The sequence below is a fragment of the Malaclemys terrapin genome, chromosome 2, assembly GCF_027887155.1.
Source record: "Malaclemys terrapin pileata isolate rMalTer1 chromosome 2, rMalTer1.hap1, whole genome shotgun sequence".
Classification (NCBI taxonomy): domain Eukaryota; kingdom Metazoa; phylum Chordata; order Testudines; family Emydidae; genus Malaclemys; species Malaclemys terrapin.
The window spans coordinates 223,454,952-223,476,606 of NC_071506.1; the positions used below are offsets into that span (position 1 = coordinate 223,454,952).

Sequence of the window (21,655 nt, forward strand, 5' to 3'; positions counted from 1 at the left end):
TTTGAAATGCTCCATTGACTGCAATGGCATGAAGACAATTTACAGCAGCTGAGGATTGGGCCTGGATGTCTATAAAATGGGGCATTAAAAAGCTCTGAAAAGAATTATCAATGAGTACTCAAAATATTTTACAAAAAGACAGTTCTGTATAATACAAGAAAAACGGCTTATGGGTCATTAGCAAGCCCCTGTCAGGAGGGATTTCAGAAAACAGTACAAATAATGAAATCTCAGAACAGTGAACTTAAATGGAGATAAAATTGAGGCCATCAGGCCGACAAGTCCCATTGTATCATGGTTTTTTAAGCCTTTATTAGTATGAGTTAACTTCGGAATGTCTTAGGGAAAGAGAACTTTGCTCTGTTACTAACAATAGACAACTTATAAGAAGGATGTGCTCTAACAATATTAACTTGTAAAATGGCTTTAAATCCACTAATCCTGGGTGCTGTTGTGACAGCCCCACTGTTTCTATATTCAATACTCTTGTTAAATAACCTGCCATATTCCTGATCTTCCTACTTGGATATCATTATTTATACAGAACTGACTCGAGAAGGAGTCTCTCACAGAGGGTTGCTACTTAAGACTGAAGAAACCAGTTAACAGTTCTTTGTACCTGTTACACAAAAGAAGCAAATTAGTGCTGCAGAGTGAAAGAAAAATGTATTCAGTAGTTTTTTTAAAACTATCTATAGTTAAACTTTTTTTTTTTTGCTTTCAGCAAATTAAAAAAATGGCCTGTAGGGGGCACCAGAAGAATTCAGAGAACAGCTATCACAGAAGTCCAATTGAATATACACTTATTAATATCATCAGTAGCTGTCCTTAAATGATGTTTTTTCTGTTGGTAGAAGACACTTTATTAAAAGATATTAATGTATTTGGCATTTCATAGTGTGTTTCTAGGTTCTACTGACCTTCTTGATAAAGAAATGGTAGACTTAGGCACCTTGGAATATTTTTTGCCCTAGGTCCCATTTTCCAAAGAGGCACTTTTGAGGTCAACGGGACTTAGGCTCCTAGGTTTAAGTCACTCTTGAAAATGGGATTTAGGCACTTTTGAAAAATTTGTTCTTAATGCTGGAGTTCTGGTGAGATCAAGAAAACGTTTTCAGAAATCCTATTCCTATTAAATTGAGATGGTCTGCTGTAAACCATTCAAAAACACAGAAGGGGGAGTGAGACCTCATGATGGCTTCTGTTTTGAAAGATTTTGCGTAAAAGAAAAAAAAAATTAAAACTCTATTGAAAAAAGCTTAAACATTTTCCTGCAGTAAATATTCTGCTAGTGTGAATAAAATGAAATCAGCTAGGAACAGTTAAGTGAAACTAAAATGAGCATTTTTCAGTTCCCATCACCTGCTGCTCTGTGCCATACCACTGACTACTCTTTTCTTATTGTTCTCTTTTACTCCTCTTGGCTTGATCTGTTGTCTTATACTTGGATTTTAAGCCCTTTGAGGCAGGGACTGACTTTTTGTTGTGTTTGTACAATGGGGCCCTGATTCATGAATAGAGCCACTAGATAGGATTGCAGTGCAAATCGTAAATAATCATAACTACTCTCAATTCTCTCTCCCACAACTCTGTTTTTCTGCAACCCACTATATCCTGGCTACTTATCAAGTCTCTGTTTTTTCCATCTGCTCCCAACATAAGTCCCAATCATTCTTTACTTCTGGAATGGGAGACTTTGAAACCTGCCTCTTCCTCTTCACCATTTCTGAAGCTTGCCCATTGACTGTGGGGAGAGATTGTCTAGCTCTCCCTAGCAGTAGCTATTTTTGGGGCAAGCACCCCCAGAGACAAATCATGCATACAGAGAGATTTGTAAGATACTCAGGGTATGCCAATATTGCAACTAGGAGGTATGATTCCCAGCCCGGGTAGACAGACTCGTGCTAGCCTCGCTGTAGCTAGCCTGCTAAAAATAGCAGTGTGGACATTGTGACATTGATGGTGGCTTGCACTAGCCACCTGAGTCATGCTTGCCCAACACCTTGGATTTGAGCTCAGGTGGCTAGCCCAAGATGCCACCAGTGCTATTACAACCACACTACTCTATTCTCCGTTTGCTAGCATGAGCTGAGCTAGTGCGAGTCTGTCTACATGCATGGGGAATCGCATCTTCCCAGCTGCAGTGTAGACAGATCCTTAAAGATTCTAAAAGGCTAACAAATAATGTGTATTTCTTTTCACATAGGACAAGTCTACATTACTGCACTGCATAGGTGCAGCTGTACCAATGCGGTGTGTCTGGTGAAGATGAATGCTGACGGGAGAGCACTAAGTTACATTGACTCAAGTGGTAGTGTAGATCAGCCCATAGTATAATGGCGTCTATTTCTTTTGTCTCTTCTTTAAACAGGTGCAGCCAGAGGATGCCCCGGTCCTTCTTTGGCTCCAAGGTGGACCAGGAGGAACATCAATGTTTGGGCTTTTTGTTGAACATGGCCCATATGTTGTTGACAAGAATCTCACATGTAAGCATTGCTTGGGTTCTGTGAATTCTGAAGTCTTTTTTTTCCCTATTACTTAGGCTTGGTCTACGCTTAAAACTTAAATCGGTATAGCTATCTGGTCAAGGGTGTGAAAAAACTACAACCCTGACTGACAAAGATATGCTAACAAAACCCCCAGTGTAGATGCAGCTGTCCCAACAGAAGAATGCTTCTGTCAGCATAACTAACATCATTTGGGGAGGTGGTGTTCCAACACTGGTAGAATAAACTACTTCTGTTGGTGTATACTGTGTCTACGCTAGGGGGCTTTGCCAGCATATCTATGCCAGCATAGGCTCTATAGTGTAGACATAGCCTTCGCTTTATGCCTTGCAGTGAAGAGTTTTAACATACTTATAGGCATGGAATTATTTTATTTTTTCTGTATTCTTATTGCTGTGCATGTGTGACCTGGAGCAATTTTTAATTTGTCCTTTTGAGGCAATTTGAAAACTATTTGGTTTATCTTCTGATACTATTTGTTTTGTACATATTTTGGTGTGTATTTTATTTTAACACAAGAAGCTAACTAAAGATTTAAGAAACATTAAGAATATATATTTTTTAAAATGTGTGACTTTCTGGTCATCTTGCTACCAAAATAAGCCTTCTCTTTTCATTCAGCATGAAAATGACCATTATTTAGTGAAAAGAGGGGAAGTAGAACTGAACTAATTTTTTTTTAAAGGTAAGGGCTTAGATTTCAGCATGATACGCGAAGAGTTGCACTGAGCTTAACTCCTGAACATACAAAAGTAATGGGAGTGTATGCAATTGTCTTTCTTTGGAAGGATGACGGTAGAAAATAGTTAAATCTCAAAAACGCTGGTTCACATAGGCCCTGATCAAGCAACACATGTGCATGGTCCTGTTGAAACCAATGGAGCTAAGTGTGTATTTTGCTGGATCAGGGACAGAAAATGCAGAAGACCTGTATGCTTTGGAAATCTGATTGATCTAGTGAGATTCAGACTTGTAACATGATTTGATTGGATTAAGAACATCCCTTCTTGCAGTACTTCCTTGATTCTCCCACATGGGCAGAAGCATATGAAACTGTTTAAAAAAAAATTGGGTTACTTTAACTACTTAAAAATTGGAATGTCCTACTATTCTAGGCTTTGAAATACAGGTGATTTGCAGCATGGCAGAGTGATGTGTTTTTACCCCACAACGTTAATATTTGGCCTTTTCTGATGTTTGAGCACTTAACTCTCTTTCACCCCCATCATTAATGGAACATTACTTTTCATACTACTTTTCATTCCCCAGTCCATTTTAATGCTATATTGTGTATGGAATGTATAAGAACTTCATATTAGGAATATGAAATTGGAAAAGTAACTTGTATTCTGAGCAAAAAAAAGAGAAAATTATTCTAAGAAAAATACTCATCTTTACATTTACGTAAAGTTAATGTATATAGTATGAACTTTGGTGTTTTAAAACCTGTAAAAGGATACCCTCTTAGTGGGTTGACTTCCTTGTAGCTGGCCCCCAATGGGAAATACTGGTCATATTTGGATACTGCTGTGCTATAAAGCTGGATTTCCAGTTGGTATTAAACTATAATAGTTTATAGGTGAAAAAGGCTAGCCAAATTTTGGCCAGGTTAAACTAGTGTATTTATGCAAAGGCTCACATCACTTGTGTGGCTTGAGTGCTTCTCAAGTCAGCAGTCCCACAATCTGTTCTGTGAGTCAATGTAGCTCATAATGAACAACCACCTTACAAAAGTTCTACAGTTTCTTGTTCCTACATTACCCTAAACCCCACAGCATATCTATACTCAATTTGAAATTATCCACAAAAACTACGTTAAAATAACATTATTAAGGTTACAAAGTCAAACACTCAAAAGTTAGGAAATGCTGGAACTAAGGAGGCCTCTGCAACCTTATTTAGGGCCCTTTGTGCTTATGCACTATGGTACTGTCTTTAATTACATGATCATGTGTTCCTCACCCCAGGACCTCTGCTTTATTCAGTGCACATGATGGAGAGTGTTTACTTAATGAGCAGTTATTCAAAACTGTGTTTTATTCTCATCGGTCCATGTGTGGCCCTGTGCCAGATATACAGCACCCTATTAAACCTTGCTCTGAAAACAGAATTATTAATTTCTTCATGGGCTTTTCTATAATGCTTATCAGTATAGTAACTGAGGCTTTCCAGACATTAATTAATCTATCTTTGCAACACCCCTGTGAGATGAGGGGGCAGGGGCGTTGGAACAATTTGTACAGCGGTGGTGATGAGAGCCATTGAACCAAACTGTAAACACTATATATGATGGAAACCACTTTGAGCCAGGGGGTGCTGCAGCACCCCCAGCAACCTAATTCCAGCACCCATGTGAGGGGGTGGTATTATCCACATTGTAGGCCTGGTCTATGCTACACGGTTAGGTCAATGTAAAACAACTGACATCAGTCTAATTATGTCAGTGTACACACTACAGCCTTGTCCCGCCAATGTAAGTGCCATATTACACTGACATAATAACTCCAGCTCCACGAGAGGTGTAGCGCTTATGTCAGTGTAGTTTGGGCCAGGGCTTGTCTGTGTAGACACTGAGTTACTTACATCAGCTGTTGGCTATCTTGTTAGTTTCATGGCTCCAATTGACAAGAAAGCTGGGCAGCTAGAGCCCAGCTGCCCCCTGGCTCCCCACTTCCAGCCGGACTGCTGCCTATATGCTCCCTGCCCAAGGAGCTTAGAAGCCAAGGCGGCTGCCCCCCCCCCCTGCTCCCAGGGGGGCATCTGGGCTCCTGGCAGGGAGCAGTGCAGAGCTGAGAAGCCCTGGCTCTCAGCCCCACACACTGCCCTTCTTCAGTCGGTGGAAGTGCTCCTGGTGTGGACTCACACCACCAACAGAAGGAGGGTAGTGTGGACATCAGCCACTGCAGTAGTTACTGCAGTGGCTGTAAACTAACCTAACCTAGTACTGTAGACATGCCCGTAGTCTCCTTCCCTGGGATCCTCATCCAATGTCCGTCTCCCCATTCCCAGCTCCTTGGACAAGTCTTCCTGTCCCTCTTCCGGCTCTAGGCACCAGCAAACCAAGCACATGCTTGGGGCAGCACAATTTCAGGGGTGGCATTCCAGACACCTTTTTTTTTGTTTTGTTTTGTTTCGGCAGTTGCGCTCCTGGAGGTTTTTTGTTTTTGTTTTTGCTTGGGGCGGCAAAAAACCTAGAGCCGGCCCTGCTCTTTGCCAAGCCCATCCTAGTTCTCCCTGCCACACTCCAGCTCCTTGTAAGATCTGTCTCTTCCCCTTAAGGCAACTGGCTCCCAGATTCCTCCTCCTTTGCCCCCCATCTCCCAGTCCCAGACTGCTTGGCCCTCAGTTTCTCTCTCCCTCTCCAGTCCCACTCTTACCAGACTCCTTTTCCCAGTCTATGTCTTTCCCTTCTTCTGGTTTGGTTTTTGCCGTCTCCAAATTCAGATCGGACTGAGCCTCCTCCTTGCTGCTTGGGTACCAGCAGGGAGGTCACCAAGAACACAGGAGAGACAGGCTCCATGCTCTCAGTTCCAGTGCCTGGTCCAGAGCAGCCGCTAAAGTGAAAGTCCAGCTTCACCCCTGTATCGCTGTCTGGGAGCATGCTCAGTTGCTCTGTGGGGGTAGTGCATGTGCAATCTGGTCAGCTCTAGGAGCTGTGAGAGCTTTGAGCATGTCTTAGCTGCTCAAATCTACTGAGCATGTGTGAGTTGCGTTGTGTGTGTTGGGTTTTTTTTTTTAAAAGGCAAATTTTCACAGAGATGACAAAAGGCACATCCCTGACACACTCACCACTTCCTGCCAAATTTCAAGTTCCCATTCCAAATGCGGGTGCTAGAGCTAGTCAAAAAATTTGGACAACCTATTCTTTAACATGGACAAAACCATGTATTTTTTCCTAGCCTCGTTCTTGGAAACAACTGATTCAGTTTTGTCTGAAACTTTAGACCGAGTGTTTTTGAATCGATCTTTTCTGTCATCAGCCCCAGGCAAACACAGGGCATGAAAATTTCAGCCAGAATGGTTATTCTGGCAAAGTTATAAGCAACTGAAAACATGGACTTATAATGGGGAAGTGTCAGGCAACCTTAATAATAGGTGGTGCTACCAGCCCCATCTATAATATAGAATATACTGGCAAAATACAGTAGCTTGTTTATTTTTTTCACAGACATATTAATATCCAGTATTATGGCTGTTTCCAACCTGTGCCATTGAAATGAGTTATAGGAACATGTTTATCTTTATCTAGGATGGAGATGAATGGTGAGAACTTTGTATTGCTATTTACTAGTCCTTTTCACAGCATAACTCCTTGATTATATAACTTATGTTTTTATGACTGACAGCAACGCCTTTTCTATTAATAGTGTATAAACGGAAGTTTCCTTGGACATCTAAATTTTCCATGCTTTACATTGACAATCCAGTAAGTACAAAATATGCAAGTGTGTGTGGTAGGTGTATTGTCTATTTTATATTGTAAAGTTAAATATGTATACAGTATTTCTAAAATGTTGCCTTGATAATTCTGCTTTCAAGGTCCATTTTTAAACCTTTTTTGTGGTAATCAATTCTTTAGACATGTAGAAGAAGAAAGACAGAACTACATGTGACAAATGCTAGTCGCATCACTTTGTATGCTACTGGAAGACTCTCTTCATTCTACAGTGTGATGGGGTGTAGTATAGACTATGATTTACAAATTACTAACAATGTGTACTTAAAAGCAATTTTGTTTTTTATAAAAGTATCAAGGATATATTCCACTCTTCTCTTACTTGCCAAGATGAAAGTTTGGTTTTATTTTTCACCCTTTGGTGAGATCACCACCTCAGAAAACAGAGCAGAGAATGTAGTCTATCTTGAGTGCAAAAATAAAGTTTCTTACCTTTTAAATGCCCTAATAAGATTCTGTCAAGCATATGGTTTCTCTCAATTAAAAAACTGTAAATTAGGTTAAAACTTATTTTGCCACATGGCAAAAAAAAGTGTTAAGGAGCTAGAAGCAATTTTGTTCTCAAATCCCATGATTTTTCATTTCATTATCAGGTTGGGACTGGCTTTAGTTTTACTGATGATACTGGATATGCAGTAAACCAAGATGATGTAGGAAGAGATTTATACAGGTAAATTGTGCCACCTTACTCCATTTCTTTCTTTGTGTTCATTTCTGTTCATCTTTATTTCCCCAAAGCTAGCACTGCTGACATCTTCTGGCCAGCTTCTAAACCCATTTTGATTAGCATTTACAGAAAAGAATTGTTTTCTTCCTTTTTATTTCAAGGAATTTTTGCTTGACATTAGGGTCATATGTAGTGGATACACTTACAGTTCATTCTAGTTCTAGAGAGATTCCCAATTTGAGCACATACTGGGAATATTGCTGCATTCCTCTCTAGGGAAGGAATGAACTTTAAGTGCATGCATTTATTTGTTTCAGTAACCAGTATGTTTAACAAAATAAAATAAAAAACCAAGCACTTAAGGAGAAATTAGCAGAGGGAGAGGGATGGGGACTCAAAAAGAAGAGGAAAAATTGCCAGCCTGAGTATGCTTCTGTATCTTGTCCTGATTCTTGTAATGCCTGGATGCAGGAAATAGGGGCCATAACAGAGTTTCTTGAGCTTTATTTATTCTTCATGTCTTGCTCCATTCCTTTGCTCCCTATACTTTCTATAGCCACTTTTGGTTAAATGTTTCCTTGATTTCTGCTCACGCTCTTTAAAGTGGCTTCCAAATTTCAATGCTGGAACAGGGCTTGACAATCTTAATAATTTATTCAAAATGGGTGGCCTGCCCTGTTGAGAAGGACCTATTGCTGAGAAGTTTTTGTTGTTTGTTTTTATAGACTAAAAATTTAATGCTCCTCTTCCACTGGTCCTTTTGCAGAACAGAATCTTTAGAAGGGCAGAAGGCTACACTGAATACCTTGTATTAGGAATATTTGCTTTACCACAAAATCTGTTGGGGGATGCATTTCTGTCTGTATTCCAAAGCGTTAGAATGTGATCCTATTGGGTGCTAAGCACTTAAGCACACGCTTTGCTGTTCCAGGCTGAAGTGCTCTGCTGAGTTGGGCCAGAGTGCTTAGCACCTGGCATGATGGAGCCTTAGCTCTTTTCCTCTGAAGCAATAAATGTTCAAACTGACTTACCTTTTAGTTTGTGTTACTCCCATAGTAAATATTTTACTTGTTTAACTGGCAGGCATCTTGGCTTTAATATGGAATTCAAAAAGTAATTTCATAAGTTTTGGAACTGCTTTTTGTTGTTAGCTTTTTCTCTAGGACTTTGTTACAAATTCCAGCTGACCTTCTATGTGGCTATTTACTGCAGGCTTGAGACCCATCTCCTTTTGCATGACATGTATAAAGAGAAGCTAATTCAAAGCGTCCATTGTTTATAGCTGTTTTTTAGTTCTTTTAGCTTCAGGCTTTCCAAGCTGAGGAACAGCTAATCAAAGGGTAGTGCAGAAAACTGATTTCAGCTGTCCTTTTATAGGTTTCACATTTTTCATGCATCCCACCCCCTTTCCTGCAATTCAGAGGCGAGGGAAAGGAAGGAAAGTCTAAAATCTTCATCAGAAATTTGGGTCTAGTTACAGGAAATTGAGCAGTAGTGGTCAATTTTTTAGCGGCCTGTGAAACCTCAACACTCTCTTTTTTTTGTTTTTTGTTGTTGTTGTTTGCTGATAGTTGCCTACTGTGTTAGCAACTTGACCCACTCTTATAATCTTAGTAATGGACCCTTGTACCTTGAAAGTGTTGGGTGCCCAGTTATGATCACAGTGGTGTCTGTAGGTTATTCTGTGGCACCGCTTCAGAGAGAAACAGCACCCTTCTTAGCTTGGTCATAAGTCAAAGACAGTTGCAGTTTCCTCTTTCTGCCTTCTTTCAAAGGACAGCTTTGTTTCTTTCGACAGTATGGTTTATAGCTTCACCAGTTGAAACTGTCAAAATGCAGTTCCACTGAGATTGAAGTAAGAAAACAAAAGTTAGTTAAATTTTAATGCGTGGGTGGACATTATGCAAACTTCTCTCAAGTGATTCAGGAATTTCTAAATATCATGGTGTTTCAAAGCCTTTTATTCTCTAAGGGTCAATTTAAAAATGCTATGACCTGTGATCTCTAAATCTGCTGCATTTTCCAGAAAATCTGTATACACTGGTGCAGAAGATTACTCAGTCCAGAACTATATATTTGACGTGCTCATTAAAGGAAGAGTAGGTTTAAAAACAAAACAAAAAAACATAGACCCCAGTGATACGAGTTTTCTCATGGAGAGAGTATTAATCCTAACAGACATGTCCTATAAAACTCCATATGGGATTCTGCTGTGTATTTGGAGTAAATTTACTTTAAAATATGTTGCTAATTGGGGTGAAATTAATTTCCATGTAATCCTGATTTATACTTATATTTATATTTCAGTGCACTCATCCAGTTTTTCCAGCTATTTCCAGACTATCAGAAAAATGACTTCTATGTTACAGGAGAAGTGAGTTGAGATAACATTTATTTTATTTTCAAGAAAACTGTCTTATTTTATAATAAATTGTGAGCATGAAGAATAAATCTTCATTGCCCTTACTCTGACAGCAGAGTACTTAGAGGCCAGTGAGCAGAATGATGCAGGGGGAAAAAAAATGAAAACATTGACTGTTCTCAGGAGAGGAGTGAAGTGAAGCAATCACTCTTTCTCATGTAAAGCTTGTAGTCTTTCTTAGCAGACTATAAGCTATTTGAAATATACTGTAATTCTTTAGGTATACCAATATCTGTTTCTTATTGGCATATTTCACTCTTAAATGTACACTCTTCACTTTCTGTCCTTACTGCTTCAGGATGATCAACTAGTAACTTTAAAAAGATGTATATCTCTCCTTTATGTATATCCAGGGAACAGTAGTCACGTATATCCTTTTCTTAATTTTATATATCCCTTTCCAGACACTGTTCTGAAAAGCAATCTGTTAATGTGATCTTTTTCTTGGAAGTATATGGAAACAGGTCATCAGCCAATTTCCCAAAACATACTGTAGATAACTTTTGGATGGAAAAGCTTTGGTTTATTGTTTCCATACGCACTGGATTTATACTAGTAAGATTAGGGTCCTGCAAGGATCTGATCTTTCTGACTGCAGCGCTTTCCTAGGACATATTTTTGCGTTAACTCCATGAAAAATTAATGGCAAACTTTGGCAACACCTTCAGTTTCGTAACAGTAGTTTCCCATTTTTGCAGCAGGACTTTTTAATTGCTCCATTGAGACAAGTTTCAGTCTTGAATGGAAGCATCTAGTGAACTTTATTTTCAGATGATGCTTTTTGACAATCTAATGTACAATTTTAAATGCAGAAAAAACAACGTTGAAAATGACATGGGAGGGGTCCATGTTTAATTTCCCTAAAGGACTTCATAATAGACTTACTCAGTCCACAAATAAAAATATGGCTTCCATAACTTTCAGCCCTGCATACTCCACAAGGGAGCTAAAAGCCCTGCTTGCTTTCTTTGGTTTGTGCATAACCAACAGAAACAGTAATTGGTATGTAGCTAACAATTCAGATGCATTAGCCAGAAAGCTTGAGCATGAGCTCACTCTCCCCTCGATGTCTGGGCTCTGCAGTGCCCAGTAGAAGTAAATAGTAAAAACTTACTTCATCAGAGAGGTGTGTAGAATGAAGTCCTATCCTGTGTCCCTATGCACTTCAATCTGGCACCATTATGTGCCAGCTGAGTTGTTCAAAGTGCAGTCAGAGGACCAAATATGGCCTCTGGCTTTCTTTGTCCTGTAACTTCAAAATCAGGCAAAAACTGATCAACTGCAGGTTTTATTGCTGTGGAACTCAAACAGGCATTTCTGTCAGTCTGTTAACAAAGATGCAAGTACAAACCAATATTGTGTGTTTATTTGATGGCATGAACTCTACAGATCATGCATGACACCTGATGAGTTGCCAGTGCAGCACTTGCTGTGTCGAAGTTTATTTGCCCTTGAGCTATGTTAAACAAACCTTATTTATTATTATTTTTTATAACAGCCTAAAACTTAAGACATAGGTCAAGAAAATAAAATATGTCTATGGCTAGTTCAACTTCTAAGAAAGAGTGTGTGTGTAGAAATTTTTTTTTCTTTGGGGTTAACTATTTTTATCTATTAAACTAAAAAGTTTGTAGCTTTTTTTTTTTTCAAAAACCTTTGTTCATTTGATATATGACCCATAAAGATACATGTACCAGAACTTTAATTAGTGCATGCCTCTAAGTTTAATGACTAGGAATGAATAAATGTGTCTGTCTTCCTAGTCTTTTCCTCTACAACAACTTTTCAAGAGCATCAGCTGGTTTTAATGTCATTAAAGAGAGAAGTGTCTGATAACACAGGGCTCAAAAACAAAACCTACTTAAAAAGAGTTCAATCTGCATTTAATTAATCTGCAGGAATCATTATTTTTAAATGTGCTTGTGAATCACTTCCTCTCCATGGCGAAGATTCTCAGAAGCACTGTACAGTGTAGTTGAAAATGTGAAATACATGAAAGCCTGCTGCATATCGAAAAATCACCTGCATACAATTCAAAATGGCTGAAATTGTTGGAGGGAAGTGGTTTGCTCTAAGAAAAAGGGTAGGAGTGCTTGGGGCTGTGACATGCAGCTGGAAAGGGTCTAAACTCTTTATATATTTTTACTTATAAAAACGAAAAGATGTGTATGTCCTGCCTCAAGGCTCAAACACCAATAAAGCAGGAGTCTCTTAGACAAAATGGAGATAAAAGTATAAGAAAGGCAAAAGCCTAGCTCATCTTATCCTGGTTGCAGAATGGAAGAGAACCAACTCTATCACCCTTTCCTCCTTACTTTAGTGAGTTTAGCTCCAGCTGTTTCCCAACAGAACCTTCCAAATTCCTGCTGCCAGAATCCAGGCCCAACTCTTTAGCACGTCTTTGTGTGGTATGTTGATAGGAACACAAACTGGCTTAGCCTCTTTACTCTGCAAATCCCTACGCTCATAGCAAGCACCTGGTCTTTTCTCTGGATGGGAATTAGATACCCCCATCATGGGCCATGTGAGGTCAAATTAATAAATACCTTAGAAAACATTGAGTTGTCACTTAAAAGTAGGAAGAGAATAGACTACTAGTAATGTGGGACTCTCCCAGGCTGAAATTCCTATACCCTCCACTATTAGGTTGGCAGGCAGAGAGATCTGATGTGACAGAAGGATGGTATGTGAGTGTAGATACTAATCAGGATGAGGAGCAAAGAGGTAGTCTTGAATGTCTGATATCCTAAAGAATTCATGTGCATGGTTCTTCATAATGTCTGTTGCTGAAGGCAGGTAAAATCTTTTGGCTTGGTTGTAGATATTTTGTGCAAGGACCGTATGTAGTCTTAGAGACAATTGAGATTCCAAGTGCAGCCTCATCATCTTCTGTCCAAGCTGCTTGTGCTTCTGGAGATCGCAATTAAACCTCAGAGGCCTATTGGCACAAGACATTTCCAGAATACAGAAAGAAGTGGGGCGTAGATCCCCTTCTTGCAGGTAACCATCTGTGAACCAACTGGCACTCTGGTTGGGAAGGGAGATCAGATATGCCTCTGTATCTGGTGACCTTTTCTGAGTTCGTAACTCCTATTATTTTTCTGTTGCTCTTTTTTCTGGTACAGACACTGTTGGGCATTGCAGATGTCATATTTAAATAAAATCACTATTACTAATGATGATGTACAAAGATAGTGTTGTGGTGTCATGGTTTGTGATCATCTGCTAGGTATTTGCAATTACTTTGCTTGGACAGAACCAACACCCCATGCCATTTCAGCACCTCCCTGGTAAATTAAGTCTGCACGGGGAAATTCTTTAGGCTGAGTCTTCTGCTCCTCTCCCTTCCCTGACTAAGGAGGCTCTGTGTGGGCTATATTTGATTGTAGTTTTCGATTATGTTCAAATATGGCTCTAGGTATCTGAACTTGGGTGGCTAAAGATAAAATTTTTGACCCTGGTCCCTAACAGTGGCTATTTCCTTCAGCAAGAAATCTGGTTACACACTTAATGGCTCTTGACTGGCTTTTGTGAAATGAGTAAGTGGCTGAAGTCCAGTTCCTATTAGTCTGACATTGCAAAATGAACTACCTTATTTTGCATTCCTGTTGACCACCATATTCCAAAAGCTGAGTATACATCTAATACAAGCAATCATCTATTACCTTTGAGGTTCCTAGGTGAGGAATGAGAGATCCAGTGCCACCGCTGCCTGTATTTTATATGTGGACTGTCTTCAATGCTGTTACTCTGGCACCTTTATCAACAAGCACTCAGTGAACTTTAATATTGTACTGTTCCTCTGTTCCTTCTGATTGGCCTTGGCCTTGATTCTCTTTAATCATAAAGCTTGAGGCATCATGTAAGGAGAATAGTGTTTCAAACTACTTACAGACTCTGAATCATTTCTGAAAGCTGTTTAAGTCTTTATTCAGCCACTTAAGGATTCAACTTTTAAATTAAATAGAATCAGAAAGCTGTCTCTATACATGAGCCTATGACAGATTGCTGTGTTGTATTAAATGTGGCTGTGCTTGCCAAGTTTTGTTAACTATTGCTAGGATCTGATTTTAAAATTCTGTACCAGGTCCACTTTAAATTCAAAAGGACAAAATTCTGTTTTTCTTGTGGATTATAGTCCCTGTGTATTAAATATGAAATAGGTAAAACAAAGTGGCAAAGTGTGTGGTGGGACATAAAAAGAAGTGTCATCTTTGGGTCAGATTTTCAAAACGAGACAGTCTGAGCTATCAAATTCTTGTATGAGCAGTTTTTCATGCTTACATTTTTGCACATGCAAATTGAGTATCTGGATGCCTAAAACTTCACGGAAGTGCAACTTACATGAATACTTCAGTTTTTGCTCATATAATTTTCAAGTTATAGCCCTTTTGAAAATGGTACTAAATGAATGGTGGAGTGTACCTACAGTATGAGTTACTGGACTACTTTATAGTCATTGGCATTATTGAAAAAAGCTAAGTGCTGACACCAATTTTGCTTGGAATAGTCACGCTTTAATAAGTTAGTTGCTGGTTGCTGTAATATTTTTTTGGCATTTAAGGGAAACTTGCAATTTTATTTTTAAAATATAATACTTGAATCTACTTGTAAAAAATTGCCAATAACTTCTAAAATTCCCATATTCTCATAGACGTTAAGGTCAGAAGGGACCATCGTGATCATCTAGTTTGACCTCCTGTGCATTGCAGGCCGCAGAACCTTTAGTGAAAATAAACTGTAAAAGTGCTGGCGTTGCCCTTTTTACAGTAACTTCATAAGAGAAAATAAACATATCACGCTTCAATTAGTCTTGCTTAAAAAAAAAGTAAAAGAAAGGCATGAGCTTAAGAAGTATAGGAATAATGGGATAAAAGTTAAAAAGGGTCATGGAAAGCTATTTTCATTAGTGTGGGGGGAAAAGGAATACAGAAAACCAAACTTAGTCATGTGCTATAACAAATCAACCTTCAAATGAACCACAGTCAGATGGGTGAGGAGCTCTCTGCTTGTTCCTTCTCTTGTCTGTTTAGGCATGCACAGAGCAGAGAGTGCTTTTAGGGTTTTTGCAAGCCATGTGCTTGTGAACATGCAGTCATTCACACACGAGCTACATTGAAAAGGGGATATTTCAAACAAATCTGTTGGCAACATAAGTTTAGAGAGATTCTCTATGGGGAAAACACTTAAACAATATTTTCTTGTTTGTTTAGATTGCATGCTCTTCAGGGGAGGGACTGTATGTAAATGGGGTAGTGGTCTTGATCTCAGTTGGGCCCTGTAAATGCTGCTGTAATACAGTAGTAAATAATATGTGGGGGCCTAAACCAGACAGTACATTGGCTTGTTTGTTTTTTACTCTTCGCTGAACTGTATTTTTTTCCCAAGGTTCTTTTTGGGGGCACAAATCTGTTTGCACATACAAGTGTGTTGGCAGGCTATATGGTCTATAGCAGTGGTTATCAACCAGGGGTCCGGGGCCCCCTGGGGAGCCATGAGCAGGTTTTGGGGGGGCCCCAAGCAGGGCCAGCGTTAGACTCGCTGGGGCCCAGGGCAGAAAGCCAAAGCCCCAACGCGTGGGGCTGAAACCCCCGGAGCTGCAGCCGAAGCATGAGCAATTGGGTCCCAGGCAATTTCCCAGCTTGCTACCCTCTCAAACCAGCCCTGGGTTTTATATACAGAAAAACAGTTGTTGCAGCATGTTGGGGGGGTGGGGGGTCTCAGAACGAAAAAAGTTGAGAACCCCTGGTATATAGATTATAGCTCTGGGAACCAACCCTTCACTATTCAGCCAGCAGGAGGAGCACAGTCCATCTGGCTTTTCAATAAACAAGCACAATGTATTTTAATGGTCCTTCTAGAAGAAGCAATATGGTAGCTATTATGTCTGCTTCATTTAACATTTAATTGAAGAATTTTGAGTGACATTTCATGCCAAATAGTCTGGGCCCAAACTTTGTTGACAATGTGGCTTTTCAGATTATAAAGCTGTAAAGTTATAAATTTCTCTGTCTAAAGTTTCTCTATTTTTAATTACATCTCTCTCTCCCTGCTCCCCCCACCCATTTTCCTCACTGTCTGTCTGGTCTTAAAGGTCTGAGGTGAAATCCTGGCTTGTCTGAAGTCAATGGCAAAACTCCCATTTAGTTGAATAGAGCCAAGATTTTACCCTTGGCCTACACATAAAGTTGAACCTCTTTGACTACAAGTATTATATTTAAGCCAATTTAGTTAAGCTTGCTCTTGTTACGGGGGCAAGCTAAAGTGACATAACCAGATTTAAGCAGATTTGTGTCCATGCAAGGATTTGCATTGGTGTAATTCAAGTTATGGCCCACGGGCTGTCCATTATGTAGGTAGGTAATATTTAGAGATAGCTCTTTTGTCTAGTAAAATATAAATAGACAGCATGGTAACTAACTATATCTAAGAACTGTGGCAGAGTAAATCTTCTAGCAATAGTAACTGCTAATTCATGTGTAATTCTGCTCAAAGGACATCGTTTTCATGATAGTTTTGTTATCTGCAACTACTTTGTCTCTGAAGAGGCAGATTCCAGCTTGACTTCTTAGCTGGGAAAGCCATTTCTTTGCTAATAACAATTGGCAGGGGCATAATAAATCTGCAGAAGTTTATGTTAAAAAAAATTACAGGATAGTGTGGGTGAGACCGTGCCTGTCACTATCCTCAGGAAGGCTAGTTTTATTATTCTTTGTGCTTCCAGTTTTCATAGGAATAGGTGAATAAATAGGTGAATAAATACAGCCTAAGACACCGAGGACACTTAAACAAGTGTTTTTCATAAAGTAAAAGGTGCAGTCTGCTCTCTGTGGAAAAACGAAGATACTCTGTCAGTCCACTTGCCTACCCCCCATTACTCACCATGTGCTGTCAGTTTCATTGGGTTAGCATAAATTAGACATCAGTCTTGCCGGATCAGGGACCTTGTCTCATTTGCCTGAAGAGCATTGTACACCCTTCTGGCACTACAAATATGTTACCACTGTACCACTGTGGTACGAAATAGTCCATATTTTATAATCTACCTGAAACTGTGGTATAGGAACTTGCAGTGTTAGGCTTATATGAATAAGTAAACTTCCGACTAATACATTCCTAGATTTGAGAGACATTCTGTCTCTTCCTTCCTCTGAAGGTAGGATGGAATTTAAATTTTTGCTTGTACTTCATGGGCTCTTCTGTTCTTCCCCTTCCCTAGCATTATGGCATTAAATGTACCCATACAATCTTGCTATAGTTGAAAAGCTTCTTCCAAAAGAAGGCCATAAAGCATGCCTTAATGGTGGCCAGATTCCAGTTTAGCCTTGCCTCTAAATGCTTGTTCCACAACCAAACTCCTTCAACAGAGAAAATACCTTCTTTGAACCTTGCATACTTAGTCCATTGCGTTGTCAGTTGTGTTGTCACGGAGGAGCCTTGCCAGGTCATGGATGAAGATAGAATAGCTGATATACCATAGTTGGTGATGGGCTTTGGCGATCAAGCTTTGAGAGACAGAATAGATTGAAGCCAATGGGTGATATGTTTGCCTGAAGGGGAAGGCTACCGCTTTTGCATTGCTTCCAGTGTCAGCCCCAATTTGTGATCAGATTCTTGTCTGAGAGGAAGGGCTGAGGTCTTAGCAAGCTGAAGGCAAAAGGCTATTTTTTTTTTTTTGCAGCTGATGATGCTAATTATTATTTAAACCGAGAGATGAATCTAACATGATTTAGAGTCCTCACACTATTCTAAACATCTAGATGCTTTTGATGGAAGGTCTGGGAGAGGGAAGGGGAAAGAGTGGTTAGAGTACCAGGAATTATTATTAAACATATATACTAAAGGTATTGTCACGGAGTCCCTACTTGGAATTAAAGTTTATGATAGAGACAGATTTCACAGTTGCTCTATGATTTGTGTCTATTTTAATCTAATTATGATTGAGCCTATTGGCAGTGCTTCCCTGTCAGATGAATCCAGGGGTCAAATTGGGAGGAAAAGAATTGTGGAATTCTTCCAAGCTCCACCTACAAGATAAGCCATTTGTGACTCTCCAAAATGAGATGCCCCTCACAGTAGATTGTGCAGAGTTTCACAGTATGATTGTGCATGCTATGAACTCTACTGTGCTAGCAGATCAGCTCTCCCTTGATGGGGCTTGAGTATGACCAATGGTTCTGCTGGAATCCTTGTCCTTGGTTTCTTCTTGAAAGAGAAAGTAGGTCTCCCAAACACCGCCTGCTTGTGGCACCAAGTGAGATGTCACTCTCAGCAAATAGTGCAAATCTGTGACCTTGTCTACACTATGCTGGTAAAGTTATACCAGGAAAATCCCGTGGTATGGTTGTAATTGTATTGATATGAAAATGCTTACACCAGTATAGCTTATGCCATTTCATTGAACTGGCATATGTACTGTGATACACTAGTGTAACTACCTCTACCCTAAAGCTTTTACTGGCAGAGCTATATTGGTTTTAAAAAAAAATCACACCCCTGATTGATATAGCTGTGCCTATAAAATTTAAGTGTATATCAGGCCTTAAAACTTTAAACATCAGTATTAACAATCTTAAATGGCCCTCTGAGTTACCAGCCCAGTCCAAGCCAAGGATAAACTTGACCAGTGGCAGGCAAACTACTTTAGGGTGGGATTTCTATGGGATTTGGATGTGCATTTTCCATTATAAATAATGGGAACGGGTGATTCCAACCCCTTAGATGTCTGACTATTTCAACCTTAATGTCTTGAATCACTTTTGATAATGAATTTATTTAAACTGTGTGTTCATCAGGAATAAATTAGCTGCATGTCTGTGAGGGGTAGAAAATAAAAAATGGAAACCTGCAGTAACTCTATGAAAGCGAAATAAAATATTGTTAGTCTGTCTAAGGTAGAAATATTCAAGTTGCAATACACAATAAAGCAATATTATTTCAAAGTGAATCACCTACCATTCCATTCTCTCCAGTCTTATGCAGGGAAGTATGTGCCTGCTATTGGCTACTACATCCATACCCATAGTTCCAAAGCCAAAGTTAAGATCAACTTCAAAGGAGTTGCTATTGGTGATGGTTTCTGTGACCCTGAAATGGTAAACTTTACATATTTTTTCTATTCTTTTTGTACTTAATTAAATGGAGTACTTTTCTCATATTACAGTCCTATCTAGATAAAAGGTAGTTGTTTCCCAAGTGGCTTCCTAATGGCTTTAAGCCTTTAATATTTGCCAAATGTTTCCAAACATCAAGTTACTAGATCACTTTTTTTTTAATTAAAATTTTACTCAGTTGAATTCAGTGACTGATTTAGAATTTTTAAAAGGCGATCTTGGAAAAGTAAAACATGCTTTCCTAACCTATCAGCTTCCTTTCTTGTGTGCCTGTCTGGTAGATGCTGGGTGGCTATGCACAATTCCTGTACCAAATTGGCTTGGTGGATGAGAAGCAGAGGGAATATGTCCAGCAGCAGACTGACCTGGGAGTAATTTATATCCAGCAGAAGAAGTGGATGAAAGCCTTTGAAGTACGTATCAGAGGCCCCCACGTTGGCCTTTAGCAATTAAAACCATCTGAACTGAGTAAGGGGTCAGAAAGAAGCATAATGAAGATCAGAAGTTTGATGCTGGAGAAGGTGCCCATTATAACATGGCAGAGTGGGGGAGAGGGAGGAGGGAATGAAAGGAAAGAAAAGGGCTGTCCATAGAATTTGTTTTGGCCTCATTTAAAACAGAGGGGCTTTAGAATATGTTTATACAGTCCTGTCTTTCATTAACTGTTTTTGTTTCTTTAACTAAATGCTTGTATGCCCTGAAGGTTTAATTTACCCATGGAACTTAGAAGAAATGCTGTCTAGAGAGCTGCTGCATATATTTGAACATGCTGTTAAACCTTTTATATTAAAAAATAGTGGCTGCATTTCATAGATGCAGTTAATTGGTGTCTGCAAGGAATATTGCTTAGTGGCTCGTGGATTCCCATGTTGAAAGATGTGGTGGTATCCCAAGTTTACAGCACACCGACATTTTCTCTACACGAAGTAACTCATTGGACGAGCATTATAGTAACTCTTCTGAGTTTATAATCTCTGTTGTGTTTTTTAAATAGGTAACTTTTCTTTTTTATAATTTAAGCATTATAATGGGAGAATATGCATCATATTTATGATGTAGATATTTTCTGGTTAGACACTTTTACTACACAGATAACACTTCTCACAATGTTTGCAAAATAGGATTAAAATAAGAAAATTATTACATTTTTAGGGAAGAGATCTCCCCAGAGGTTGGGTAAGTAGGTTGGCAGTGGATTACTCCTGGGATACTCAGACACTACAATACCGAGGGCCATATAAGTACCTAAGATTGATAGTTAAGCACTATAATCAATATTTAGGCATGTAAATAGAAGTGGCCTGACACTTAAAGATGAACACACACAGCTCCCTTGATTTCAGTGGGAGGGATTGTTAAGCACTTCTGAAAGTAAACAAGCCTTCTATTTTGTCAATAGGGCCAGGGTGTCACATAAGCATGTGTATTGGTCATAGGGAAAATAAACTTTGATGATAGCTTTTGTAACCTTGCAGTAAAAAGTTATTAGGCCATGAAACTGATTTACACCAGCTGGGTATCCGGCCCATTAATTTTCGTCTCAGTGAACATGAAGAAACATGTCCACTCCCAAAGTGAATGAAGAGATTTAACCTATCCACTTCAATATGTTTGAAACATTTCTGCATATTCCACTTGCATATTGTATCTATACAAGTTACTACAACCGTTACTACAATCTCTTTAAGAGTACCAGTACCTGTTTGTTCAGGGCAGATGTTTGTTATAAACACATCTCATGAATATATATTTGAGCCTGTTGCTGCTGGCTGCCATCTTTAATGACCTTATTTGTGACACTAGTAATTTGGGAGAAATGTGAGATGTTGTAAACTGGTTTTGAGCCTGTCTTTGATTGTTGAAACAAGCTTTAACTCTGATCTTTTAAAAATGAGTGAGCATGAAGGACTGGCTGTGGGAGCAAAAGTGAAGGACTGAACATTTTGTAAAAGATGTAATGATACATGTGTTTACAGTATATTACTAGAATAAATTACACTTCCACCCAACTTGAATTTTTGAGAAGGAAAAATACAAAAGTTAAATGACAAAGTGGCACATTTCAAAGAAATGCATTTCTTAAGGATAACTTTCAGTTGGTACAGATTTCAAACCTGATTTTTTAAAAAAAACCTTTCAAAGTCAAGAATAATGTTGCTTCTGTAGTGTATCCTTCATGCAAACAGTAATTCAGCACTTATGGTTAACTCTTGTTTGATAAAATATTAAAATGAATTGGAATTCAAAGCTTATGACAGTTAGTCAGTATGACATGACAATTATTTTTATAACAAAGCAGAGGGATGCCAACATGATTTATAAATTAATAGTTCAAATTCATTTCTGTTGGAGTGGGGCAGGAGTTCTTGTTCTGCACATGTGAATCTTGCTTTAGTTTCTTTACATTTGTGTACATTAAAGTTTCCACTTCAGGGAGTCAGTGGTGGTGGCTGAGGGTTGGGCAGAGTGGTCTCTGAACTATCATGGGTC

The 21,655-nt window shown here is 39.1% G+C and overlaps 1 protein-coding gene across 5 annotated transcripts in view; it reads left to right on the forward strand.

Annotated features, from left to right (window-relative positions):
- CPVL (carboxypeptidase vitellogenic like) overlaps window positions 1-21,655 on the forward strand; it is an 85,887-nt gene that overhangs the window by 23,751 nt on the left and 40,481 nt on the right. For all 5 annotated transcript variants that reach the window (XM_054020065.1, XM_054020067.1, XM_054020064.1 and 2 more), the window contains 6 exons: window positions 2,372-2,486; window positions 6,875-6,933; window positions 7,557-7,633; window positions 9,938-10,004; window positions 19,025-19,147; window positions 19,447-19,578. In XM_054020065.1, coding sequence (XP_053876040.1) covers window positions 2,372-2,486; window positions 6,875-6,933; window positions 7,557-7,633; window positions 9,938-10,004; window positions 19,025-19,147; window positions 19,447-19,578 — 573 coding nt within the window. The remainder of the gene's footprint in view (window positions 1-2,371; window positions 2,487-6,874; window positions 6,934-7,556; window positions 7,634-9,937; window positions 10,005-19,024; window positions 19,148-19,446; window positions 19,579-21,655) is intronic.